Source organism: Dicentrarchus labrax, unplaced genomic scaffold, assembly GCF_905237075.1.
Source record: "Dicentrarchus labrax unplaced genomic scaffold, dlabrax2021, whole genome shotgun sequence".
Taxonomy (NCBI): domain Eukaryota; kingdom Metazoa; phylum Chordata; class Actinopteri; family Moronidae; genus Dicentrarchus; species Dicentrarchus labrax.
This window is the reverse complement of record NW_026136724.1, coordinates 306,632-329,373: the sequence shown is the minus strand read 5'-3', so window position 1 is coordinate 329,373 and position 22,742 is coordinate 306,632. Positions and strand designations below refer to the sequence as shown.

The 22,742-nt window shown below is 38.4% G+C and overlaps 3 protein-coding genes across 3 annotated transcripts in view; all 3 read right to left on the bottom strand.

Moving 5' to 3' along the window:
- The window catches only part of camta2 (calmodulin binding transcription activator 2), a 23,834-nt gene extending 21,527 nt beyond the window's left edge, over nt 1-2,307 (bottom strand). The window contains 3 exon segments of the mRNA XM_051392630.1: nt 27-130; nt 1,320-1,411; nt 2,283-2,307. Coding sequence (XP_051248590.1) covers nt 27-130; nt 1,320-1,353 — 138 coding nt within the window. The 5' untranslated portion in view covers nt 1,354-1,411; nt 2,283-2,307.
- Nucleotides 2,308-6,039: 3,732 nt separating this feature from the next.
- On the bottom strand, nt 6,040-12,770 carry zgc:85858 (uncharacterized protein LOC405879 homolog). Its single transcript, XM_051392629.1, has 3 exons — nt 12,493-12,770; nt 11,056-11,131; nt 6,040-7,464 (listed from the first exon to the last, which is right to left on the bottom strand). Exons 1-3 carry the CDS (start codon nt 12,574-12,576, stop codon nt 7,424-7,426), a joined length of 201 nt encoding a protein of 66 aa, XP_051248589.1. The 5' UTR covers nt 12,577-12,770; the 3' UTR covers nt 6,040-7,423.
- A 1,785-nt stretch (nt 12,771-14,555) lies between these two features.
- Nucleotides 14,556-22,154, bottom strand: nppcl2 (natriuretic peptide C-like 2). The gene is made up of 3 exons (XM_051392628.1): nt 21,903-22,154; nt 19,334-19,432; nt 14,556-15,857 (listed from the first exon to the last, which is right to left on the bottom strand). The coding sequence occupies exons 2-3, from the start codon at nt 19,430-19,432 to the stop codon at nt 15,540-15,542; spliced, it is 417 nt and encodes a 138-aa protein (XP_051248588.1). The 5' UTR covers nt 21,903-22,154; the 3' UTR covers nt 14,556-15,539.
- Nucleotides 22,155-22,742: the final 588 nt, after the last annotated feature.

Below are 22,742 nucleotides of genomic sequence, written 5' to 3'. Positions count from 1 at the left end.
ACACACACACACTCACACACACTCACCTCGTTAGTGTTCCACCTGAGGCGCTCGTTAGGAAGACCGGACAAACGAGGGAGACACTCCAACAGCTTGTTAGGAAGGAACACCTTCCTCGGTCCTTTATTCTCTGCGCGCACACACACACACACGCACGCGCACACACACGCACGCACGCACACACACACACACACACACACACACACACACACACACACATTATAAGTTATAATAATGTATATGAATGATGTCTCTTTAATACCAGATACACAGACACACATATACAGCTCCCTCTGTTTGTTGTAGACTACATACAGACAGAGAAGTGTATAAAAAGAAAAGAATCTGTTCAGTGTTTTCCACTGTTCACAGTTTGGGTTCATTGTTCAGTTGATCAGCTGTTAGTGATCAATACAATATGAAATATGCAGAGAATACAGTAAATGAGATTTACTCACTGACAGAGACGGTTGTATTTTTAATGTATTCTTTATCACCAACTCATAAAACATCCAGCTCAAACAATAACGTGTTACTGGCTCAGAGGAGCCTGTATATATGACCCTGTAATCTGCAGGGAGTAATGGGATTACACATTACTTTATAGATCAGCTGTCAGCCGCCATGCACAATGAATGGAAATATTACTGAACCCAACATGACCCAGTGCAACAAACAGCATTATAATGTAGTTCTGTGTTTCTACACTTTACAGACTTTAATCCAACAACTGACTGTGAATATATATATATATATATATAAATATATATATATAACTGACTAACTTTAATGTATATATATATATATATATATATTCATTAAAGTTACAGTCAGTTATATATATATATATATATATAAATAACTGACTGTAACTTTAATGTATAATCACCAACTGGAGTCAGTGGACTCTGAAATAAAGGCTGACTATTAGAAATATAATGAATTTAAAGTATTAAAGTGCATATTTTACAGTAATGTTAAATTAGTTCATTATTTAATTAGTCATATTACACTGTTGCTAGGAGACGAGCACATCCAATGTGACACATCGAGGAAAAGAAACATAAAAACATGTAACCAGGTAAACTTCCTTCACAAACACTGTTGTCTCCATGGCAACGACTACAAACAACAACATGGTTGACAACCTCCCGAAATCTCCTCCATCAGGATGATGATGATGCCGAGCGATGACCACCTCTGTGACGTCATCAACAACTGGCGGTTACCGTAGCAACAGAGCTGCGGTGTGTGCGTGTGTGTGTGTGTGTGTGTGTGTGTGTGTGTGTGTACATGCAGGTGTGAGTGCCTCCACTGACCTGTCTCCGTGGAAACCATCTCCTTGTTGCTCATGGCGACGAGTCCATGCAGGATGAGGCTCACACAACGCACGGCCGCGCGCACTGCCCCGCTGCACACGCCACACACACACACACACACACACACACACACACACACAGTCAATAGTCTGATCAATAGGAAACAAGGTCTGCAACAGGACACCAGCATCACTCTCTCTCACACACACCCCTTCAATAGCTCCCTGTTGCCTAGCAACAGTTGAATTTGCACCCACTTTAAATGGAGAGAGGTGTGTGTGTGTGTGTGTGTGTGTGTGTGTGTGTTGATAACTGACACTGTACACTGATCTGTGTTACATAACTTCAATTTCTACATTCAGTGTGTGTGTGTGTGTGTGTGTGTGTGTGTGTGTGTGTGTTAATTAATGACACACCTGACCTGCACCCAAACACTAAATAATGAACATTAATAACACACACACACACACACACACACACACACACACACACACACACACACACTCTCTCCCTCTCTTCCGGGAGGCCGCACTCAGACCGCGGACTCGCCTGGCTGCTGCTGCGGCCTCTCGGAGCTCCTCTCCCGGCCTCAGAGCTCAGCTCCTCCCGCTAACTTTAAAGCTAACGTTAAGACGCTTCTCGGTTTAACGACGTTTAACGACGCGACAACCCGTTTAAACACCTCGGTAGCTTTCATTACACCCTCACCCTCTAAACCCAAACCAACCGAATGAGGATAATTAATCCATTAATTAATAAATAACACTAATGTTTGGTTGTGTAGCGGCTCAGCTAGCCGGCATTAAAGCCGAGCTACAGGGCTTTTCTCCCGGGTTGAACCGTGCTAACCCCGGCCGGTCAGCCGACACTAACCTCTGGATATATAATGTAAAATAAAGCGGTTTAAATGAGAGCAGACGGGGTCGAACAGGAGGTAAAACAAGTCTGTTAAAGCTCCTTTACCTTCCGCCTTCAGCACAGCCGCCATCTTCTCCTTCTCTGACGTCACCGCGTAGCGACGTGGGAGGCGGGGGGGGGGGGGGTTATTATTAAGAATAATAATGAAAACTGATGATTATTATTATATATCTATAGATATATATTGATTAACCCTTAAACAGGCAGGAGTGTAAAATAAGTTGCACTCACTCATCTCTCTGGGCCCTAACAGAAATAATATATATTCAATATATTATAAAGTCATAAACTATCCCACAAACGGCTGCTCCAACGAAGATCTTCAAGCCCCAATGGTGAGGTTTGCTCGGGAGATACTGTCAGAGAGACCCAGCCTTTGTTCCCTTGTAAAGGAACATCACTTCATCTATTGAGAACTTGTTCTCACTCTCAGTTTCCAGCACTGGTGGCACTGTGCAGAGCCGATCTTGGGTTGGGTCTGATGTCTGATTGTCTTGAAAGTGGATGAATTGTGAGAGGCATTTAAGCCTTTTTACTGACATTGGCTATTTTGGCATAACGTGTGTGTTCTGCCCAATAATCATCCATAGATGGCATTCTCACCACTCCCATGATTAGCTTAATGCCAACAAATGACTTGATCTCATCCACAGTGGTGTTAATGCTGGCTCCAATTAACTGACAGCTGTAGAGATTTGTCTGTTCAGCAAAATGTTGGAACAGATCGTCATCAAAAAATTGGGCAAAGCAGCTACGTGGAGAAGACAGCTCATCAGGTGCGCTGAATTCACTGACAGCTGCTGTTGACTGGTGCTCAAACTCTTTCTTACGCCAGCTGTAAAAAACAAACACAATTAAAGCTGCAAGCAGCGTTGATGGGACCTCGCACTCCACGCAACTTAGGGCGTGCTGCGGACGCGTCACGTGCCATAGTTACATGTGCAGCCAAAAACATGAAATTTCACGTAAATCAGCTCAAAATCGCAACGCAGCGCTTACTTCCTGTTGCCAGTAGGTGGCGCTCTCACTATGTCTTAATATTGTCATGTAGACGTGTTCAGGGTGGGACTGTTATCAAACACGTGAAGTTTCATTGAGATTGGACCACGTACGCTGAAGTTATGAGGACGTGTTCAGGGCAAAACTGTTTCAGAATATATGAAGTTTATTGGAGATTGGACATTGGACACTGAAGTTATGAGTACTGTTTTATAGCGAATCGGCTGAATTCGAGAAGTTGTCACTGGCACGCGGTTCAACGTACAGTCACAAATAGCTCAACTTTTAATCAGCACCATTTTTTGACTCTACTGACCAATTTTTAAGCAGATCGGACAAATGCCCTAGGAGGAGTTCGTTCAAATACAACGCGAAAAGTTTGCCGAAAGTGAAAATGTGGGGTTTCGGGTATGGGTCCAAGAGGCTTTTTTGTATGTCCCGGCATGTTACACGTGCCTACCGAGTTTCGTACATATTGGTGAAATGTGGCGCCGGGGCTGCTGTTTTTTTATCCTGTAGGGGGCGCTACAAACACGATTTTTGGTACGTGAGCTTCAGGCACTGCTCTACACGTGCCCTGTGAATTTCATATTCATAACTGTTACGGTCTCCGCACAGTGATTTATCATGCCACCAGAGCGCCACCTAGTGGTGATGGCCTGAAATTGTGCACGATGCCTAAGGAAGACATGGGGAACTATGGACCCAAGTTTGGTGTCAATCGGTGATACCAATGTGGAGAAATGGTCCGTTTCCTTTTTTGACAAAAAATCCACAGGAAGTGATAATTTTATAATGTGCTTATTTTTTAAAATAACAAAATTCTTTTAATCACTTTTTTATTATGACGGTCCTCAGATGATACATGAAAAGTTTTGTGCGAATCGGACAAAGCGTGTAGGAGGAACATGAAAAAGTAGTTTATGGACATTTCACGCTCTGCCGGAAAAAAATTCCAGGCGGAAGTGGGCGGGGCCTATATGGGGAGATTCAGCTCCATTCACCGAACGCGTGGATATAAGTTTTATGAATGTGCAACAAACTCTGCGGGAGTTAATAGCCTAAACGCACTTTTCATGATAGTAGAGCCACCTAGTGGCGGACCCGAAAGCGACGCATAGAATATCACATTTTTCACCAGGCCTGACCACTTTGCCAAATAAAACTGACTATTCGTATATGTTCAGTCAAAGGCGCTAAAAATAATAATAGGGAGGAAGAAACGAAGCAAAAACAATAGGGACCTCCAGCGGTCACTTGCGAGGCTCCTAAATATATATACATAAATACACAACTGTTATTTGTATAAAGTGGTATTATGAGCCAGTATGGACTGAATTTAGCTGGTTAGTGGCCACTGTCAGTAAATATCACAACCATACAGAAGGTTTGTGTTATTTCACCTTACATCAACTAACGTTACAGATATTTGTATGGATTGCACATATAAGTGTCCCTAAATAAAACTACTGTCACCTGAATCCCTTGGCTTGTTTGGACTTTGTACTGCGATCCATCTCTTCATCCTCCTCATCAGAACTGCCGTCACTCACTGCCTCTATCTCATTCTGGCTGAAAATTACTTCCTGGTCTTCATCACTGTTTGACTCAGAGTCAGAAGAACTCGCAGGGATCTCCTCTATCACTCTCATTCCTGTGCTTTCCTTTCTTTTCCCATAAAAGGACCGAGCCGAGATGCCCTGCTTGAAAATAAATGGCTTTTTAAAATAGAGTTTCCTGTTGTAATGGGCACAGCTGTGCATGATAATATCTGGTACTGCAGTAATTATTAACATGCCTTCCAGTCTGAAACTACATTTTGAATAATGCACATTGACGTATCTCCGGGGATACATACATTTCAAAAGCTGCTGAGTAACACCACAAACATAGTTGGAACATTTTTTCTTCATCAGAATGTTTAGACAAATGTCCTAATTAATTTTAGGAATTTATATTGTTGTTTTATTGAAAATAAGTATGACTAATATACGATTACTTACCCCCAAGGAAGCGATGAAAGATAGCCTGAACCAAATCATGTGATCTAGACGCTGATACCAGACAAGACTTTAGATAAATGCTAACTGTATCAGTGAAAACCTCCAGCACACCCCCTACAGGATGTAGAAGAGTGTGTATCTCCTGGTGCACAGTGCCTGCTGGTCTTCATTCTGTCACTAATACTGTAAAGGATCAACTATCAACATTAATGTATTTATTGATTACCCTCTCTCTGTCATATACTGCAGCATACATATATTTCTATCTTCTATACATTGTCATATATTGTATTATTATAGACATATTTCAGATTATTATTATATTTTCATATATTTATAATATTCAATAACTCTGATCTAACGCCACTGTTGTTTACAACAATAATCTGACTCTTCAAATGTTTGTTTATTCTCTTATAGTCCATTAAAAGACTATAACTGATCATAAATCAATATGTTTGCATAAGTCACAACAAATCATTACAACAATGTATCAGCTGTAATTTAATTCTCTCTATATTATTATAATATCATTATGTCCTGATAATTCTCCCTATTGTTAATAGAAGCAGTAAACATTATGTCTGTACACAGAAACTGAACGTTGCATTAAAAGTCCAGTGTGTGTGAATAACTGAATACAGCTCAGCCCTCAGCCGCTCCCTTTGTAGACAGAGACAGACTGATTGTACAGTACTGAATATCCCAGTAATGTCTTACACTGGAGCTGTAAAGCAGGCGTACAGACGTACAGACATTCTCTGGAGCAGAAGTGTTGAAGGACACAGAGACGAGAGGCATTTAGAGAAAAATATCTGTGGTTTATTTTGTATAAAAGCGGAGCGCGTCGTCCAGCAGGAGGAGCTCTTCACCTTCCCAGAGACTGACCCGAGCTCTGCTTTAAAAACCAGCACGTTACCGCTCTCCTCACACCGACCGACGGCGGCGGAAGCGTTGGTGGACAGCCGCAGTCTGAGCGAAGCAACGGACGAAGACGCAGATTAAACTTCACTGCTTTTATTCAAACCGGTTCGAGTCAGCCTCAGTTTCTTCCTCAGCTCCAGGAAGCAAACTGCAGCGTTCGCTCCAATACAAAATAAAGTTTGTTTCTACTTGTTAAAAAGGTTCCACATTGTTGTGATGCATCCTTCAATCACTGCAGACGTCTTGTAAACTTAAACCCAAACACAAAGAACACTGAATTGAAACGAACTGTATTTACACTGATCACCGGTTGAAGGACGTCCTGCTTTGTGTTGCAGCTGCTGACAGTCTGCAGTGGGATCAGCTCTCTCACACTTTATTCTACTTTAATAAATATATTCATCACTTACACTAGAAGTGCTTTGTATGCTATCCGCACTGGCAGCTTAACAGTTTTCACATTAAAAGCCTGCCAGTTATTGGTAGGCTTTTATTGTGAAATATTCACAGGAAGTGCCGACAGCAGCGGTACGTCGATCCGTACAGACTCCAGTTCCTCCTGATGGACGTTACGCTGCTGCGACACTTCCTGTAAGGATTTCACATTAAAGGCGTACTGGTGAACAGGCAGGCTGGAAGACTTAATGTGAAATATTCACAGGAAGTGTCGGCCGCTTAACGCCAACCAGGACAGACGGGATCCGTTTCCCTCTCAGTGATTGTTTATGAGTTGAGTATTTCTAATATATTGGGAGTGACGGACACATCAGGAGCCTCCCGGTGAGGAAGGAAGTGAAGCTGGCGGCTGATTGGAGGTTAAAGTGTGATGTCAGAGCTTCAGTCAGACGGCGGCAGACGGCGACGCTTCAGAGCGACAATAAAAAGCAGCTGGACGACTGCGTCAGAGCGACAGGAAGGAGAGTTAAGACTTCATCTGACAAGCAATCAATAACCAATATCTGATCGGCTTCATCAACGAGGGAGGAAGTAAAAAAAAAACAGAGAGAGAGAGAGACATAGGACAGAGAGAGAGAGAGAGAGAGAGAGAGAGGGGTTGGGTTACAGTGGGAAGAAAACCAGCTCAGATTTAAACTCCACAGGAACAAGTGTGTGTGTGTGTGTGTGTGTGTGTGTGTGTGTGTGTGTGTGCGTGTGTGTGTGTGTGTGTGTGTGTGTGGTAGGCGGGGTCATGATGGCAGCGTGGCCCCGCCCATCCTCCTCCTCCTCATGTGACAGGCTCAGCTCCGGGGTCAAAGGTGATCACATGCCCTGCCTGATGCTCTGGATGATCTGGAAGATGGCTGCAACACACACAATGAGAAGGGATTATTGATTATTGATTGATTATAAGAGAGCATCGATGTATTGAGTGTAGGACTGTGTGATGTGATTAACCCTTTATATCCTGTAAAGTCAGTACTTTATATGAATCTTCTTACAGTCTCTGCTCTGCTGCTCATGCAGTCAGTTCAAACTCTCCCAGCGTAGAGCGGGAACGAGTCAGCGTACAGATGTTTATGATGTAGATTAAAGGCTTTATGGAGCGTGTTACACTCTGTTTATTCACTGTGTCCATGGAAACAATGCCATAAAGTTTACGGCTGGGCTGAGTCTGTTTGAGATCATATGTTTGAATATACATATTTCCATATTGGATCTTTATTGGATCTTTGTTGGGTTTAGTGGTGACTGATTACAGTCGAGGGGTTGAAGAGCTGCTCGGTAACTTCATACAGCCCATGTTTGGACAGATACTGAAACATGACTCAGGATTATTGTGGAGATGATCATTTCTGCATCAAAACACTAAGAAAAGGAGAACAGGATTTGTAGTCCATCATTTTACCTGTTGTCCAAAGACAACCGATAAACAAACATACAGGTTGATGTTATTACTTCATATGATACAATAACCAATAATCACCTGATTCTCATAGCTGATACTGATAAACTCAGTGTTTCCTCTATGTTGATTTTGGAGCGGCGGCCCGCCGCTGTTAAATTTCTGCCGCCACGGTATCAGAAATGTGGCAGACGCACAATGTAGTCACGGTTGCCTTTTAAATGATCCTGCCGACATAATGCCCCCCTGCTGGCTGCCGCTCACATTTCAATTTAACAACAAGTAGAACTATTCAGAGGTTATTGGGGCGGTCCAGTTTAACTCCACATACTGTTGTGTTGATGGAGCTTATTGTCAAAACGTTGGCTTTCTTCCAAGTCGACTGTTAAACTAACAGCTCCACCAAAAACGTCACCGCGGTGGGTCCGTTTTAATTGGACAACGTTCAACTTGTCAGTTCTGATATCAAACATCTGGAAACACTAAAACGGTAAATATATTTGTTTGTGTCGCAGCAAAGTGTCAGCTCTGTTTCATACGTAAAACATTTGCCGGCGTGACGGGACGGGACAGGAGGGGAGTTCAGTGTTTCCTAGAGGAAACACCCCGAACTGACATAATGAAAGTATTCCAATTCAATGTATCGGCTGTAAATTAATTATCCTGATGATTTATAATAATAGAAATTCCCCATAATCAGCTGATAATTGATCCGTCCTCAAATTGTTTAAGTAAAGTCAGTAAAGACAGTGATTGGATTGCACTGAGAGATATAGACGCCTCCGTTTGCTGCTGTCTGACGCCGAGGTAAAGCTGTGGAAATATTGTGATTCTGATTTTTATGTGGCTAAAATATAATCCCTCTGCCACAGTGGACAGTCAGTAACACACTGACTGTGTACAGACTATAAACAGTCAGTGTGTGTTACTGACTGTGTACAGACTATAAACAGTCAGTGTGTGTTACTGACTGTGTACAGACTATAAACAGTCAGTGTGTGTTACTGACTGTGTACAGACTATAAACAGTCAGTGTGTGTTACTGACTGTGTACAGACTAGTGTTGTCACAATACCAAAATTATTGTTTCAATACCGATACCAAGTCAAGAATTGTGATTTCTTTTCTGTAGCAGAAGAAAATGGAAATATTTAAAATATGATGGTGATGAATTTGTCAAAAGAGAGGATCTAAATAGTTTATGTGTGATAGTAACAATAACTTGTGACTAACTTAGCTTCTCTATATGCAGCTAACACTTTACCATAACATTACCATAATCAATAATAGGAAATAATGAGTTAACCTAATGTTATTTAAGCTGTGATATATGGATTAATATAGGCTAATGTTTCCTGTACTTCAACGTCTGATTTCTTTGATGGTTAACTTTATATTTGAGTCCATCATTTCTTACAAGGCGTTTCACAAATACACCTCCTCCTCTGCGGTCTGTGCTCTTTAAATGCTGTAATAACCCAATATAAATAAATCCCTGACAAACATACACATGCTCTGATTATAATCATATAGCCTATAGATCATTTTAGCTGATGTTTGTATGCTTTATTTTAGCAGCTTGCAAATGATTAACGTTATCTGTGAAAGTTGCGTTTTCAGAGATGTTGAATTATCCGTAGGCGGGCTGTTGGTTAGTCATGAGCATAATGCCCATAGTCAGTCTACTATTTCTCTAGATAGCCTCGTCAAACTACGGTGGTGCAAAATAAACCGTAGCCTACTCATTTGACTTATTTAAGGGCATGAATGTGGTCGTGTTATCTTTCACATACTGTCGGTCTTTAAACTCCTTGTACAACTTGGCGTTAGCACTGACGACAAACAGGTCTGGACTTATCGGTAGCTTTGCCCTCACTGTCAGCAAGGTAGGCAAAGTACTTCCATATTTCACTCCTCGCGTCATCTTTTTCTACCAGTCGTGGACCGGCAGCCACAGTATCACTTGTGCTCGCACATAAAGCGATCTCGTTACAGTGTTTGTCACATGACAGCTGCAGCATGAGGAGAAAACACACAGACGTCCATGGGGAGGCACTGGAAGCATGCTGCACACACCAACATGAAATACGTCTCTTACAAATCTGGAACGCGGTCATTCTTAGAAGTATCGATACTATTAAATTTAGGAATCGTGGCGTTTTTAATTTCCGAGAATCGCGATACTTTTGAAGTATCGGTGCACCGTGCAACACTAGTACAGACTAAGTCTTTTTAAGGAGCAGTTCTGCAGAAAAACCACTGAGATCAGATCAGCTGTACAGGAAGCAGAGCCGCCCAACACTTTCCTACACACTCAAGCACAGAGTGTCTCTACGCTGTGTCTCTCTGCGCTGTGTCTCTCTGCGCTGTGTCTCTCTGCGCTGTGTCTCTCTACGCTGTGTCTCTCTACGCTGTCTCTCTGCGCTGTGTCTCTCTGCGCAGTGTCTCTACGCTGTGTCTCTCTGCGCTGTGTCTCTCTGCGCTGTGTCTCTCTGCGCTGTGTCTCTCTGCGCTGTGTCTCTCTACGCTGTGTCTCTCTGCGCTGTGTCTCTCTGCGCTGTGTCTCTGCGCTGTGTCTCTCTGCGCTGTGTCTCTCTGCGCTGTGTCTCTCTGCGCTGTGTCTCTCTGCGCTGTGTCTCTACGCTGTGTCTCTCTGCGCTGTGTCTCTCTGCGCTGTGTCTCTCTGCGCTGTGTCTCTACGCTGTGTCTCTACGCTGTGTCTCTCTGCGCTGTGTCTCTACGCTGTGTCTCTCTGCGCTGTGTCTCTCTGCGCTGTGTCTCTGCGCTGTGTCTCTCTGCGCTGTGTCTCTCTGCGCTGTGTCTCTACGCTGTGTCTCTCTGCGCTGTGTCTCTGCGCTGTGTCTCTACGCTGTGTCTCTACGCTGTGTCTCTCTGCGCTGTGTCTCTCTGCGCTGTGTCTCTCTGCGCTGTGTCTCTGCGCTGTGTCTCTCTGCGCTGTGTCTCTGCGCTGTGTCTCTCTACGCTGTGTCTCTCTGCGCTGTGTCTCTACGCTGTGTCTCTCTGCGCTGTGTCTCTGGACGATACTCACCTGATCCACAAACCACGAAGACGAACAGGGCGAGCAGCCACGGACCCACCGGAGACTTTTCCTCGTTTACTGGCCGCTGAAACACACACACACACACACACACACACACAGAGACACACACACACACACACACACAGAGACACAGACACACACACACACAGAGACACACACACACACACACACACAGAGACACAGACACACACACACAGAGACACAGACACACACACACACACACACACACACAGAGACACAGACACACACACACACACACACAGAGACACAGCACACACACACACACACACACACACACAGAGACACACACACACACACACACACACAGACACACACACACACACACACACACACAGGTCTATTAGGTTGCACCAATCAGTCAATTAATCAATAAGAAGATCGACAGAATATGAATATCTTAAAATAAAAAGAACTAACAGGCAGATCGATCAATAATTGAAATAATCAGCCCTAATTAGATAATGATTCCATGTTTATGACTGCAGATAAAAATGATGAGATACCACATAGACGTCACAACATTAAAACATTTAAAGTGAGAAAGTAAATGACACATTGAGAGATATAACCCAGTGAAGAATGACTGTGAGTGAACAGACTTATTGAGTTGTAACAGTGTCACAGGCCTGTTATACACCCAGTGCTGATCTTACTGATGACAAACCCCACTCACTAATCTGTGTATTTAACAGATAGATACACTTTATTAATGTATTCATTCATTTAATGCTGCACTCTATGTTTACAACAACAATTCAAATAGAAAAAGGTGAAACTGTCTTTGTTCAACCCTTCTTATATTCGTCCTCATTGTGACTCTGGACTCAAACACACACACAGATGTTTGTGCTGTGGTTTGTAACGCGTCCTCCGCCCACTGCACTCACTGTTTATCGACACACTAAAGATGTTAGAAAATCACCAATCGAGCAACGATCGATAAATAGAGTGTGTGCCGAAATGAAGACTGTCTATAGGTGAGTGGACAGGAAGTGTACAATAATACATTTACAGGTTGAATCTCAGCGGACTCGCAGAACCACATTAAAACCGCAGATTTCTGAATGGAGTCTGGTTCCGGTCCACTTCCGTCCATCGGTAGATTCCACAGACAGCACTAGTTTATAATAGCGTTTCTCTCTATATTTTATATTATAACATATTTAAACACAATATAATAATGTGAGACTGAGGTTGCTAATGCTAATGCTAACCGCTAACTCTGCTTCCGGTTTCAAACCTTCATCATTAGCGTTTTAACCAAAAAGCTCAATTAAAGCCGGAATATTCCGCATTTTAAACATTATATTAGTACATTAGTATGACATCAGGCAGCAGCTGGAGCCACGGGCAGCCGTTAGCCGTTAGCCGTTAGCAGCTAGCAGCTAGCCTGGCTCTCAGTACCGAGGTTTTCTGGACGTGTCCCCGCTGTGTGATCGTCTTGCTGTGCCGCTCGTTCGCCACTTTCATCCGCTGCACCGCCGACATGGTTCAGCTTTAACGACCGGGTGGAGGACGGAAAAAGATCCGGGGGCAACCGGTGGGAGAGCAGAGGGTGGAGGCGCCGGTACCGGAGAGAAACGTCCCGCTGGAGGAGAGTCCGGTTCCGTGTTGTTGGGCAGCGTCCAAATCAAGAGCTAACGGGGAGCTAGCTGCTAGCCGAACGAGCTAACTGGAGCGGCTGACCTCATCACGTGACAGGGGAGGGACTCAAGATGGCTCCCTGCTGTCCTCTAGTGGCGGGAAAGAAACGTTAGCTTTAATTTAATTTTATGTACATTTCTTTATTTTCTATTTTCTATACGTCATCTAAACATAAACAGACAAAGTTAATCAAATAAATAATAATAATAATAAATAACACAAAGGAAGGGCCTTAAATATTATTATTATTATTATTATTAATATTATTAATATTATTATTAATAGTAATATTAATATTATTATTATTATTATTATTATTATTATTACTATTAATAATAATATTAATATTTATTATTATTATTATTATTATTAATATTATTATTAATAGTAATATTAATAATATTATTATTATTAATAATAGTATTATTGTTAATCGTATTAGCTATTATTAATATTATTAATATTATTAATATTATTATTAATATTATTATTAATAGTAATATTAATAATGTTATTATTATTATTATTATTACTATTAATAATAATATTAATATGTATTATTATTATTATTATTAATATTATTAATATTATTATTAATAGTAATATTAATAATATTATTATTATTAATAATAGTATTATTGTTAATCGTATTAGCTATTATTAATATTATTATTAATATTATTAATATTATTATTAATATTATTAATATTATTATTAATATTATTAATATTATTATTAATAGTAATATTATTGTTAATAGTATTAGCTATTCATATTATTAATAATATTATTAGTTATTAATATTATTAATATTATTATTATTAATAATAATAATATGAATATTGTTATTATTAATAATAATATTATTATTAATAATATTAGCTATTCCTATTATTATTAATATTATTAGCTATTCATATTATTAATCATATTATAAGCTTTTATTGTTATTAATATTGTTATTATTAATAATATTATTAATAATATGAATATTGTTATTAATATTGTTGTTAGTAGTTTCGGTTGGTTTCTAATGCAGGACGAGGCAGTTTTTCAGTCAGTAGCTTGACTCTTAAATAATAATATACACTATTTATTTTAGTTTGTTTCCAGAGAAATGAATTAAATATTAACATATAGGCTGACTGTATATATTTTTTACATTTTCTTTCACTCCTTAAGCTCTAGGAGACCTTACCACCCCGCTGTGAAACTTTGACAAACCCTTAATAAATAAACTGCAATGAACCCAAACAGTGAAACCCAGAGATTTGATTATTTCCTGTGAATACCGATCAGATATTTTTTGATTCAATTCTCTGTCTGTATTATGTATTTATTTATTAAACTTACTTAATTAGCTTCTTTCTTTCTCCCTGATTCTATAACACAGCTTGTGTTCAGCTCATCACAGTTTAGACATAATACACTATAATGTCATAAGTTCTTTATTAAGTCTGTGTCACTTAAATTTACTAATTACAAAACAAAAAATTGAGTTAACTTTACTCAAACATTTCAGTGTAATCAGTTTCAACAATTGTTTGGGTTAAATCAACGTATCTGGTTTTACAGACTCATATAAACAGTTTCATTTAGTTTAATTCACAGAAATAAATTTTGTTTTCTTACACTCATTAAAACCAAGAAGGCCTCACGAGCCCCTGTGAAGCTTTGTGGACCCCTCGTGGGGGTCCGACCCTCAGATTGGGAACCACTGATCCAAGGTATCACAGCTTTTAGCTTTTAGCTCTGAAATATCTATTTTCATAAAATTTTAATATGAAAAATGTTGATTAATGACAGAAATAAGGCAACATGAGCCAAGTGGATTTTCTCTTTTATTGTATTGCGTCCTGCAGTCAGACTGCAAGTGGTCCAAACACACACACACACACACACACAGACACACACACACCTGCATGTTAAACACATGGTCGTCTCCAGGGTGCGAACTACACCAGGATCTCGGCTCCTCTTAATAAAACATTTTAAGGCTGAACAATCACAAAATCTGGGGGATTTTTTTGCTTTCTTTCTAGTAAATTCAGATGCATGTTGAGATGTTTTTAGCCATTTTTTTGCAACCAAATTGCACAGAAAGTGAGAGAATTCATAAAAAAATGGGCTGAATTTCCGTTCCTGACTGATCAATATGCTGTATTTACATTTCTATTTTTGGATTATGTTTAAACTTATTATTGTTGAATGGTTTGTGCACGTTCACTTTAAAAAGTATACTTCTGTACTTTCCATCACAACTGAAGCGTGACAACCCAAAATCATTAACTTCATATCAGAATATATCAGAAAATATCAGAATATATCAGAAAATATCAGAATATATCAGAAAATATCAGAACATATCAGAACATATCAGAACACATCAGAATATATCAGAATATATCAGAATATGAGCCCCCTGAAAGCTGTGATATAGTTCTCACACTGGTTCTCTCTCTCTCACACACACACACACACACACACACACTCTCTGCTGGCTGTATTGTAGCCAGGGGTCAGAGGTCAGAGGTCATTAGTAGGATGTCTCTACCTGTGTCTACCTCACTAGAACAGCTGTATGTTCCTTTAAATTAGTCCTTCATTAGTAAAGTTCCAACATGGAGTCTCCACCAGGTGGTCCCTGGGGTCAGAGGTCACGCAGGGTCAGCTTGGGGTCACCTGCTGTGACATCACAAAGTTCAAAAAAGCCACAAAACGCAGGTAGGAAATAAGTCACGATTGGTTTCCACGGCAACATAGAGGACCACTGTACCGGCGAGCTGTCACCATGGTAACACACGTCTCTAACATCCCAGCCCGCTGATGGAGCCGATGCGGTCCATCTTCATCCCGAAGCATCCTCTCCCTCCGACCATCGACTTCCTGCTCCGCCTCCTCATTTTAGACTGACGCTGCAGGAAGTCAAGGAAGAACTGTGGGACCGCCTCCTGTCGGCCAGCCAATCCCCTCGCGGCTCCACGACCCGCAGCCAATGAGGAGGGAGGGGAGGAGGAGGAGGAGGAGGGGTCGGGGTGCCCGGCTGAGCCCTCTGCGATGTCATCGGAGAAGGGCGGGGCCAAGATGAGCGAGGAGAGACGAGAGCCGAACAGAGAGTGTAAGACCTGAGGAAACAGGAGGTCTAATATTAATTAATTAATCAATTCATCATTTTACATCCAGAACACAGCAGATTGTGATCATACATGACGAAGAACACGTGATCAATGCTTTCTACATTTTAAGATTCTTTATCGAAATACGATATCTGACCTACCAGAATGGAGACGAAGGATTGACTATATATATAATGACAGTTTATATAATGACAGTATATATAATGACTGTTTATATAATGACTGTTTATATATTGACAGTGTATATAATGACAGTATATATAATGACTGTTTATATAATGACTGTTTATATATTGACAGTGTATATAATGACTATATATATAATGACTATATAATGACAGTTTATATAATGACAGTATATATATTGACAGTGTATATAATGACTATATATATAATGACTATATAATGACAGTTTATATAATGACAGTATATATAATGACAGTATATATAATGACTATATATATAATGACAGTTTATATAATGACAGTATATATAATGACTGTTTATATAATGACAGTATATATAATGACAGTGTATATAATGACAGTATATATATTGACAGTGTATATAATGACTGTTTATATAATGACAGTGTATATAATGACAGTATATATATTGACAGTATATATAATGACTATATATATAATGACAGTTTATATAATGACAGTATATATAATGACTGTTTATATAATGACTGTTTATATAATGACAGTGTATATAATGACAGTATATATATTGACAGTATATATAATGACTATATATATAATGACAGTATATAATGACTGTTTATATAATGACAGTATATATAATGACAGTATATATAATGACTGTTTATATAATGACAGTGTATATAATGACTGTTTATATAATGACAGTATATATAATGACAGTGTATATAATGACAGTATATATATTGACAGTATATATAATGACTATATATATAATGACAGTATATAATGACTGTTTATATAATGACAGTATATATAATGACAGTATATATAATGACTGTTTATATAATGACAGTGTATATAATGACAGTATATATATTGACAGTGTATATAATGACAGTATATATATTGACAGTATATATATTGACAGTATATATAATGACTATATATATAATGACTATATAATGACAGTGTATATAATGACAGTATATATAATGACAGTATATATAATGACTATATATATAATGACTATATAATGACAGTTTATATAATGACAGTATATATAATGACAGTATATATAATGACTATATATATAATGACAGTTTATATAATGACAGTATATATAATGACTGTTTATATAATGACAGTATATATAATGACAGTGTATATAATGACAGTATATATATTGACAGTATATATAATGACTATATATATAATGACAGTATATAATGACTGTTTATATAATGACAGTATATATAATGACAGTATATATAATGACTGTTTATATAATGACAGTGTATATAATGACAGTATATATATTGACAGTGTATATAATGACAGTATATATAATGACAGTATATATATTGACAGTATATATAATGACTATATATATAATGACTATATATATAATGACTATATATATAATGACTATATATATAATGACTGTTTATATAATGACAGTGTATATAATGACAGTATATATATTGACAATATATATAATGACAGTATATATAATGACTATATATATAATGACAGTATATATAATGACAGTATATATATTGACAGTATATATAATGACAGTGTATATAATGACAGTGAATATAATGACAGTATATAATGACAGTGTATATAATGACAGTATATATAATGACAGTGTATATAATGACAGTATATATATTGATAGTATATATAATGACAGTATATATATTGACAGTATATATAATGACAGTATATATAATGACTATATATATAATGACAGTGTATATAATGACAGTATATATATTGATAGTATATATAATGACAGTATATATATTGACAGTATATATAATGACAGTATATATAATGACTATATATATAATGACAGTATATATAATGACAGTATATATATTGACAGTATATATAATGACAGTGTATATAATGACAGTGAATATAATGACAGTATATAATGACAGTGTATATAATGACAGTATATATAATGACAGTGTATATAATGACTGTTTATATAATGACAGTGTATAATGACAGTGTATATAATGACTGTTTATATAATGACAGTGTATATATTGACAGTATATATAATGACAGTATATATAATGACAGTGTATATAATGACTGTTTATATAATGACAGTATATAATGACAGTGTATATAATGATAGTATATAATGACAGTGTATATAATGACAGTATATAATGACAGTATATATAATGACAGTGTATATAATGACTGTTTATATAATGATAGTATATAATGACAGTATATATAATGACAGTGTATATAATGACAGTGTATATAATGACAGTATATAATGACAGTATATATAATGACAGTGTATATAATGACTGTTTATATAATGACAGTATATAATGACAGTATATATAATGACTGTTTATATAATGACAGTATATAATGACAGTATATATAATGACTGTATATATAATAACAGTGTATATAATGACAGTATATAATGACAGTGTATATAATGACTATATAATGACAGTGTATATAATGACAGTATATAATGACAGTATATATAATGACTGTATATATAATGACAGTGTATATAATGACTGTATATATAATGACTGTATATATAATGACAGTGTATATAATGACAGTATATATAATGACAGTATATATAATGACAGTATATATAATGACTGTTTATATAATGTGTCTTAAACCTGCATTCTCTGTGACAGCCAGCAGGGGCAGCTCCACTGGCTGCAAAATAAACTGATCCCATTCACTCTAATGTAGAAATGAGCCGACTTCTCAGTTGATTAATGAGCTCAGTAAACAGTTTTCTGATGAGTTTCTGGTCTCAGTCTCTAGTTTCAGTCTTCTTCCATACAGCATGATGTTCATTTAGTAACTGATGGTCCCATTTAGAGTAAAACAGACCATAAAGCAGGGTATGCTTTAGGGCGGGGCTACCTTGTGATTGACAGCTCATTCTCAGTGAGTCTGTCCAGCTCAACTTAAATGAAAAATACACTAAAAACAGGTGAGGAGGAAGAAAAAGGATGAGGATGAAGATGAGCTAAGGACATAAAATACCTGGAACTAATATAACTCAAAGAGAAGATGAAGAAGATAAAGTGGAGGAAGGTGAAGATGATGACGACCAAGATGAGAAAAACGATGAAGATCGGGGTGAGCTTGGAGATGATGATGATGAGGAAGCAACAACAAAAATGAAGACGATAACGGCTGCGATGATCACAACAAACGATGATGACGATGATGACGATGATAATGACGATGACATAAATGATGAAGATGGTCTCCACAGACCTTTGTGTCGTCTCGTTGAGGTGAAGGTCTCGACTCCACGGCGACGGTGAGGAAGAGGAGGAGGAGAGGAACGAAAGAGGAGGAGGACGAAGTAGCCATCTTTGTTTGGAGGAAAAATGAATAAAATAAGATTCAATAAATGACACGTCGCCATGGCAACAGATAATACTGCATTCTCATTGGCTGGAGGGTGTTCTGATAGGCTGAGCTGTGTCAGACTGCAGCGCCTCCTGCTGGTTGCAGGAGTAAACTGACTTTTGACACGGTAACTAAGTCTCACTGAAGCTGTTCTGGAGCTTTCAACCAAACTGATCCTTCTCAGCAGATGTGAAGTCAAACTTTGGAGTCAGAAGAACAAAAACCCTCTCTTTTGAAGAGTAAAACAGGAATCCCACAGGGATCAGTGTTGGGTCCGGTGCTCTTTAGTCTATTCATAAACGACCTTCCTGAATCATCAGATGTACGCAGATGATACAGTCATACACACTGATGGATACCTGGAAGCAACAGGCCGTTACTTTGAGTCAATCAAACACATGATGAGGACTTCCTGTCTCGTCCATGTTGACAACTAATCATTAAAAGATCACTTTAAAGACAGGAGAGGAGGAGGAGGAGGAGGAGGAGGAGGAGAACAGAGGAGAACTTTGAGCTGCCATGTTTTCTTAAAGCTCGAAAGGCTTTTTCCTCACAGGCCACCATTTTAAAAGAAATGTCAAGTCATGGATGTATAAAGAGAACTGGATACAGCGATGTAGACGGGCTCTGTATGTTCCTATGAATGCGATGTGATGGTAAATGAAGCCAAAAAAGTTTGAGTTGTACAAAATTACTCAGATCTTCCACATATGCTGCAGGTGCACCTGTATCCAGACTGGCTGCATCACCGCCTCATATATCCTTTAACCATAAGGCTTTACACCCAGCAGTGCCGGAAGAAGCCCAAACCATGTAATTACAGCGATGGTGTCGTGACGTGATGCACACTGACCCAAAAAGACCTTTTATCTAGGTTTATATTTTTAGACCACTATCAGAACGTGAGCAATTCAGTCCGATAACATTTTTAAAGTCTTGAAGATTTACAAGATTAAATCTTTTTATCTTTCTATCTTCAAGTTAACGGAGGGCTAAACAGAAAGTTAGCAGCTCAGCCAGCGGATGTCTGTAGTATATATTCATCTGGGGAATTTTACAGCAGGTAGTGGGTTTTTTTGGCTTCATGGTCCACTGAGCAGCTTCCATAGGAATGAACGGAGCGCCGTCTCCATCGCTGTATCCAGTCCTCTTTATACATCCATGACGGTCAGTAGCTCCTTCAAAACCTGCTACATTTTTGTTTTAATCTGTATCTTTTTGCTTTATTGCTGTAACATCATTGGATGATTGATTTTAAAGCCAGACACAGCAACCGGCATATTAGCTTTGTTTTTGTTTTAATCTGATTTCGGATTTATTGCTGAACAGATTTCCTCTGACAGAAACAGTCTGCAGCCATCAGAAGAGGAAGTTTGCGGTTTGGATTCAAGAGCAGCAGACATTGAGCCAGATCAGCCCCAGGAGGAGAGGTAGAGACCCGATAGGAGCCAGACTGGTCCAGCTTGGACTAATGTCCAGTCTGGACTTAAGGAACTAAAACAACGGGAAATCAGAGACTGTTAGGTCACATCGTTACAGAGACTCCATCAACATCCTGGATCCTGGGCCGAGTTCCTCTCCGACAGAGAGAATGAGAGGAGGCGGACTCGTTGTTTACATTGATGATGTTTGGTGCTCAAATGCAGTCCAACTGTATGGACACTGTTTGTTTTTATGGGAAGATGAAACCAGATTATCATCACTGTGTTGTTGCTGCTGTTTACATTCAACAAGACGCAAAAGATGAGCTGCAGAATTATTTCCTGTATATAAGGATATAAATAACTCATTTCACATTTCATATATGTGTTATTATATACATTTGTGACTTTTTAATTTTTCTGTGAGCAGCATGAAGGAACTACAGACTTTCATTATATTTTATTTTGTATAATTAAAAATACATTTCCTTAATTTCTTGAGCTTCTGCTATTTTTTTTTTAGACCATTAGATTATTTTATCTACATTGGATTACATTATTTTGTTATTGCTTTAGATTAGATTATGTCATACAAAAAATACAGAAATACAAAATCTGATCTGATACATTTAAACTGGATTCAAAATGTTTCATTATATTATATTATATCATGTTACATTAGATTAGAGTTATAAAAATTAAATTAGATTAAAAACGTTTTACATTCGATTTTTTAAATGTAGTAGACTAGATTAAATTAGAGGTAATATTAGATTTTTACATTTAATCCAGTTGAGGTGAAATTATATGAGATTATGTTTAACATTTTAAAATAAGATAATAATACATCTATTAATAACAGGGTTAGATGAGATCTATTTATATTTGATTAGATGACCTGATGAGGTTGCAGAGATCAGATGAAATCATGTTAAACTTTATTGATCTCTTCCTCCAGCAGCCGTATTAAAGACAAGTAAAGTACAAGATATTAAAGCAGAACAACTTACTGACACAGAGAGACGAAGAGAATAATCCAACAAAAAAAATTAAATTTAAAACAAAAATCCCAACAAAATCCAAAAGGTTCTGCTGGTCGTCGGTCAGTAATTTCAACTTCTCAAAGTTTTCTGTCAGCAAAGTTTTTCTTCAATAAAAATAATTGATTATTGGTCTCAGGTGACGTCGTAAAAGAGTTTTTGAATAAAGTTTGATGTGTTTGTGTCTGTCCTGTCTCAGTGTCAGGACGGGTCGGTGATCTACCCGCAGACCACAGACGCCGGCTTATATACGACTCACAGCTGTGATGTCACACATTCTTACCGCTGTTACCCCTGACGATGGGTCTCACACACACACACACACACACACACACACACACACACACACACACACACAGTGGATGGACAGACAAAGATAGTGTGACAGTGAAACAACAATCAGACATAAAGGTTAATGGAAAGAAAATCACAAATAAAAAATCGCTTTTTAATCATGAGGAGGTTCCAGTCATTGTTCAGACTGCTGAGCCTGGAACCCTCAAGGGGTTATAAGGTCCTGAGAAGAAGGAGATCTGTGAGGAGACTAAAATGGTCCTTGAGGAGGTTTCTGGAGTCCTTGATGAGGTTCCTGCAGTTCCTCAGGGGTTCCAGGGTTCCTCAGAAAATATCAGATGTATGTGAGGAGGCTTAAATGGTCAGAGGTTGCTGGTGTTCTTAACGGGTTTTAGGCCCATTGAGAAGGTATCAGAAGTCAGTGAGGAGGCTCACCTGGTCATTGAAGAGGTCCCAGGATCTAGTCCTTCCAAAGGTACTTGAGGATGCTAAAATAGTCCTTAATGATGTTCTGGG

Coding starts and splice junctions, on each gene's coding strand:
- zgc:85858 (XM_051392629.1), bottom strand. CDS start 12,576: ATGTCGGCGGTGCAGCGGATGAAAGTGGCGAACGAGCGGCACAGCAAG. Junction 11,132..12,492: donor GACACGTCCAGAAAACCTCG/GTACTGAGAGCC, acceptor TGTGTGTTTCAG/CGGCCAGTAAACGAGGAAAA. Junction 7,465..11,055: donor CTTCGTGGTTTGTGGATCAG/GTGAGTATCGTC, acceptor TGTGTGTTGCAG/CCATCTTCCAGATCATCCAG.
- nppcl2 (XM_051392628.1), bottom strand. CDS start 19,432: ATGGCTACTTCGTCCTCCTCCTCTTTCGTTCCTCTCCTCCTCCTCTTC. Junction 15,858..19,333: donor CTCAACGAGACGACACAAAG/GTCTGTGGAGAC, acceptor CTGTTTCCTCAG/GTCTTACACTCTCTGTTCGG.